At 37.8% G+C, this 5,169-nt stretch overlaps 1 protein-coding gene across 1 annotated transcript; it reads right to left on the bottom strand.

Annotated features, from left to right (window-relative positions):
* Positions 1-1,602: 1,602 nt before the first annotated feature.
* On the bottom strand, positions 1,603-4,480 carry LOC123662270. The gene is made up of 2 exons (XM_045597138.1): positions 2,046-4,480; positions 1,603-1,955 (listed from the first exon to the last, which is right to left on the bottom strand). Exons 1-2 carry the CDS (start codon positions 4,478-4,480, stop codon positions 1,685-1,687), a joined length of 2,706 nt encoding a protein of 901 aa, XP_045453094.1. The 3' UTR covers positions 1,603-1,684.
* Positions 4,481-5,169: the final 689 nt, after the last annotated feature.

The following is a 5,169-nucleotide window of genomic DNA, read 5'->3' as shown; positions in this document are numbered from 1 at the left end:
TTTCTTCGTGAGATTGTTTCGTTGCTGCGTTTCCGTTCTCATTTCAATTGTTCATTTTGTTCCCTAGATTACGTTACCGCATTGTTATTGCGCAAATATATAAAAGTTAAACAATAAATATCTCACTCGATCCTATACTGTTCTACTGTGAAATTATATGAAAAACAAAGAACTGTTATGAAATGCTGTTTTAAAATTTTAAATATTATTGTTAAATATTCAATTAATTATTACAATTAATAAATATTAATTTTATTAATAAATTAAATAAACATATTAGTCTTGCAAAAATATTGTACTACAAAATTAAACTAAGCAAACAGGAAAATTAATTAATTACTAAACTTTCCAAAAAGGTATTAATTAAAAAAGTTCAAATAAGACTAATATTACAAGCATACTAATTTTGTTTGTTTATTCACACATGTCTGTGACAACGCAGAATTGCGTAGTGTACCTAAAGCGCACAATTGCTATTTGAATAGAGTTCAAATGGCCGATCTGTAACGTTACTCACACCAGTTTTGGTTATAAATTTTACTTTTACTGACAGGAAATAATTACAACAATACTATGACCCCATATATGGTAAGACGCCGACGCCGCGTTGGCACAGCGGTCACAGTCATGGATTGTACCTGTTGCGTTGGCGGTTGCGGGTTCGATCCCCGCACATGACAAACATTTGTATTGGCCATACAGGTGTTTGCCGTGGTCTGGGTGTTTGTGCAGTCCTAGTGGGTCTCCCCACCGTGCCTCGGAGAGCACGTTAAGCCGTCGGTCCCAGTTGTTATCATGTACACCTGATAGCGATCGTTACTCATAGTAGGGAATATATCCGCCAACCCGCATTGGAGCAGCGTGGTCGATTAAGCTCTGATCCTTCTCCTACATGGGGAAAGAGGCCTACATGCCTGCAACGACGCCGAAATATCGGGAGTTTGAAAATAAAAATCGCAATAAGTACCTTCGAACAAAAAGCAATATGTACTAGCACAAATTATATCAGATAGTTATCTAAACTTAAAAATGAACGTAACCAGGCTGTTGCATTAGCGTTTTGGTACTGCGGTTAAACCATTATATTATAAACAGGAAAACAGTTTAATGGTCAATTTTCAATGGTCATCAGTTTAGCACGATCATTATAGCAGAATTGCACTTTTCTATTTATTGTTTTTTACGTGATTTTCAAAAATGAAAGCATATAACACATTTATGGAAGATCAAAAAACGTGTTATTTATCAAATGAAATATATTTATGTCAAGTCACTTTCATACACACAACTTTCTTCACAAGTGTCGCAATTCTCTTTCCAAATGTTGAGATGAAATATTTTTCTTTAATTTTAACAACAAATTACTAACTTCACACTAGGCAGTAGGTAGGTGCGTGTAGAGAAATTAGTAGACAAATAAAAAAAAAAATTACAAAACCGTTTTTTTTTTGCTTAGAAGTAAGAACTATAGTATATACATTACATATTTATATATTATTGGTATTTTATTTAGATGTATTTCTAACGATCTTATTTTATCACTATATAAGGGACTTTTCTTAAATAATAATAATAATAATAATTTTATTTTATTAAGACTTACAGTCCACTTGTTAGTAACATTAGTAACTTACAACTACGTTAGTACACTTAAATTAAAAATTAAAATTAACAATTTACCAATTCACTTGCTTAACCTTTCTTGCCTCACCACTACGCCAACAAAGTGGTGAAGCATAGGCTCAGCAAGCTTAGCACTGAACATTTTCAGAATTTTGTTAGAACTGAGCCGCATTCTGTTTAATAGAGAGGCGGTCCGTTTCCTCAAGATTGCGAAAAAGGAGTCAGTATTCGCTTCAGTAAACATTGCAGACGCACTACAGAAGCGTTTCAGTCCCAACAAAATCCTAAAACCATTGTTATATTGCACTCTAAGTGCGTCCAGCGATTTTTTACTATACCTGGTCCACAGGGCACACGTATAAAAAGTTTGACAATATGCTTTAAACAATGTTATTTTAGCATCGTTGCTACAGCGAGCAAACCTGTGGGCCAGCATATTACATCTGGCGGCAAGTGCCCTTCGTTCACGTTCTATGTCAGCATGGTCCCTGAGATCCTCGGAAATGTAATGACCTAGATATTTAAAAAGTTTTACCCGTCTTAGTTGAACATCGTTTAGTTTTAACACTGACTCGTAGTCAATTACCCCTCCGCGGACCACAAAAACCATGTACTCACTTTTATTAACATTGTACGTCAGGCCATGTTTTACCGCGTATTCTTCACAAATTTTTAATAGCGTCCTAATAGAGCCAGCCGACGGACCCAGCAGCACCATGTCATCTGCGTAACTAAGATTATTTAGGCAAATTCCATCAATCCAGCATCCGACACGTCTGCTGCTGAGTCCCACAATTAGCTCATTTACATACAAATTGAAAAGCTTAGGTGAGGTTATACCCCCCTGCCTCACCCCGCAATCCAACCGATAAGTATCTGAGAAGGTTTCGCCCCACTTCACATAGTTTTCTTGGTTTAAATACCAAAATTTTAGCAACGAAATCAGTTCGGATTGTATACCTGCCTCGCGGAGTTTCCTCCATAATATGTCGTACGCTCCTAGATCGAAGGCTTTCGAAAGGTCTAAAAAACAGGCATACACCGGTGTCTTTCTGCTTGTGTAGTATTGGGCAGTCTGCTTTAAACACAAAATGGCACTTTCCGTTGAAAGATTGGGCACAAACCCAAACTGCGCGTCGTGTATATTTAAATATCGATCCAAATTTTGGTCTATCAGACTGTCCAACACCTTAGCAAGTACTGTAGCTAGAGATATTGGCCTGTAATTATTTTTATCAGAAATATCTCCGGTCTTATTCTTAACTAAGGGGACCACCACTGTTTTCATCATATCAGCTGGTAAGTAAGAATGTGTTATACATAATGAAAAGAACATTGCTAGCACACTATAAAGATGGTTCCCCGCATGCTTAAGATGCTCGATGCTGAGCCCGTCATGACCCGGAGACCTACCTCTGTTCATTTTCTTAATAACAGCTTCTACCTGCTTAGCAGAAAAACTCATAGGTATACTCGTAACGGTCTCAGCATCGATCACCCGTGACGGAGGTCCCAGAGGCGATGTCACTTTAAAATGATTTTTAAACAAGTTGGCAATCCCCCTTGGCTCACTATAGCCCCCTATGCTCGTGGGGCGACCTATTTTTACATTTAACTTGTTCGTTTCTCTCCAGAATTTAGCAAAGTCATGTGACGACCTGTGTGAAGCGATTATGTCCATTTTAACTTGATCTTCATGTTGTTGGCACCATCTTAGTCTACTTTTAAAAACCTTACGACTCTCACGCATGTCGTCCCAAACTCCGCCATACCCTGGTTTGTTATGGAGCAACCAGGTCCGAAATTTAAGACGCGCATCTTCATATGCTGTACGCACATATTTATTCCACCCAGTAACCCGTTTCTTATTAAAATTCTGGTCCTTGTACGTTAATTCAGCAGCACCGCTAAGAATATTGACTACCCGGCTATACAAATCATCTAGTGTGCGCCTATGAGTGACATCATGACACATCCCACCCGCACACAAGGTTAATGAGACCGGAAAATCGATATGCCTTAGCTGCTCATGGCATATGTCATGATATCGCCCAGTCTGCGCCTCAGACCTAGATTGCCACAGGATTTTATTGCATTTATAGTTTTCAGTGTTTAATTTTGAAACTACTTTGTCTAAAATTATCTCTATTATTAGCGGGAAATGGTCAGACCAGTGTACATCACTATCAACTCTCACATTTGAAATAGTTTTCCACGCTGTTTGCGTTACAATACAATGGTCTAACCATCTCATGCTACCATCAATGTCGCTAATAAATGTAATAGTGTTTGACATGATTCCTAATTTTTCCGTATCAGCACATACCCATTTTTTATCTGAACAATATTCCCGTAACTCCAACCAAAGTGGTTGGCCAGGGTGCGCGTTATAATCACCTAACATGTATACAGCTTCCACATCATTATTTTCTACTATAGCATCGATTTCGCCTAAACAGTTTACAAACTCGACACTATTATCAGGAGCATCCGTGGGCATGTATACCGAAAACACAATAATCAATTTCCCGCCTATCGTTCCTCTGATTGCAGTTAGCCTGACACTACTGCAATTTATAACAGAAACTGTGTCAAATACACCTTTTCGCCATAACAAAGCAACCCCACCATATGGCCTCCCTCTGAGAATACCCACGGTAGTATCAACAGCCGTTTTGGACGTATATTCAAAGTTATCACTTACCGAGCCCAGCAATGGTAGGTCATGACCGAGGAGCCAGGTCTCCTGTAAGGCTATTACATCAGCGTAAACACATAGGTCCCTAACAAACTCTACAGACCTTTTAAACCCTTTACAATTAAACGAAACAAATGTACTCTTACTTTTATTATCCATTGTCAATTTAATTTAGTTCCTTTCTATCACTAGAGTCTTTTTTAAACACTATAAATTTCCTAAAACAAATGCCTTCCGGCCATATTTCATCTTTAAGAAACAACGGTACCCTATAGCTATCCACATAAAAAATATAAGAATCGTAACCTCTATCCATTTTTGGTGCGATTTTCTCTAATGTAACTAACACTTGAGTCTTACGTACAATATAGTCTATGATATCCTGTTGCGATGTTTCCTTACTAATGTTAGAAATGTACAGCGGCACTTTTACTGACGCCGCCTTAAACTTCGACTCCGGCCCGTAGCTCGCTTTGCCTTGGTTACTAATAAACCGATTACGATACCTAGATTTCTTTTTATTCACAACTACACTCCACTTCCCTTCCTCCGCCTTCTTCTCAAAGACTATAAAGACATACCTAAATTATAGTACCTAAAACAGTCGTCGCCTAATATAATAAGATCTACAATTTTTAATATATTTTTACCCGACTACGGCAAAACCAAAAGAAGGGTTATAATTTTAACGGCCTATGCACGTATGTATGTATGTTCATCTGTTCACTCATATCTCTCAAACTCATATTTTTAACCGACTTCCAAAAAAGGAGGAGGTTCTCAATTCGACTGTATTTTTTTTTTATGTATATTACATCAGAACTTTTGACCGTGTGGACCGATTTCGA

Source organism: Melitaea cinxia, chromosome 2, assembly GCF_905220565.1.
Source record: "Melitaea cinxia chromosome 2, ilMelCinx1.1, whole genome shotgun sequence".
Taxonomy (NCBI): domain Eukaryota; kingdom Metazoa; phylum Arthropoda; class Insecta; order Lepidoptera; family Nymphalidae; genus Melitaea; species Melitaea cinxia.
The sequence above is the reverse complement of the archived record's forward strand: the minus strand, read 5'-3'. Positions and strand labels throughout refer to the sequence as shown.

What these genes read in the sequence shown, in the direction of transcription:
- LOC123662270 (XM_045597138.1), bottom strand. Translation starts at nt 4,480, where the DNA reads ATGGATAATAAAAGTAAGAGTACATTTGTTTCGTTTAATTGTAAAGGG. An exon ending in TGTAATATGCTGGCCCACAG is followed by an intron (nt 1,956 to 2,045) that starts GTTTGCTCGCTG and finishes GACCAGGTATAG; the next exon opens with TAAAAAATCGCTGGACGCAC.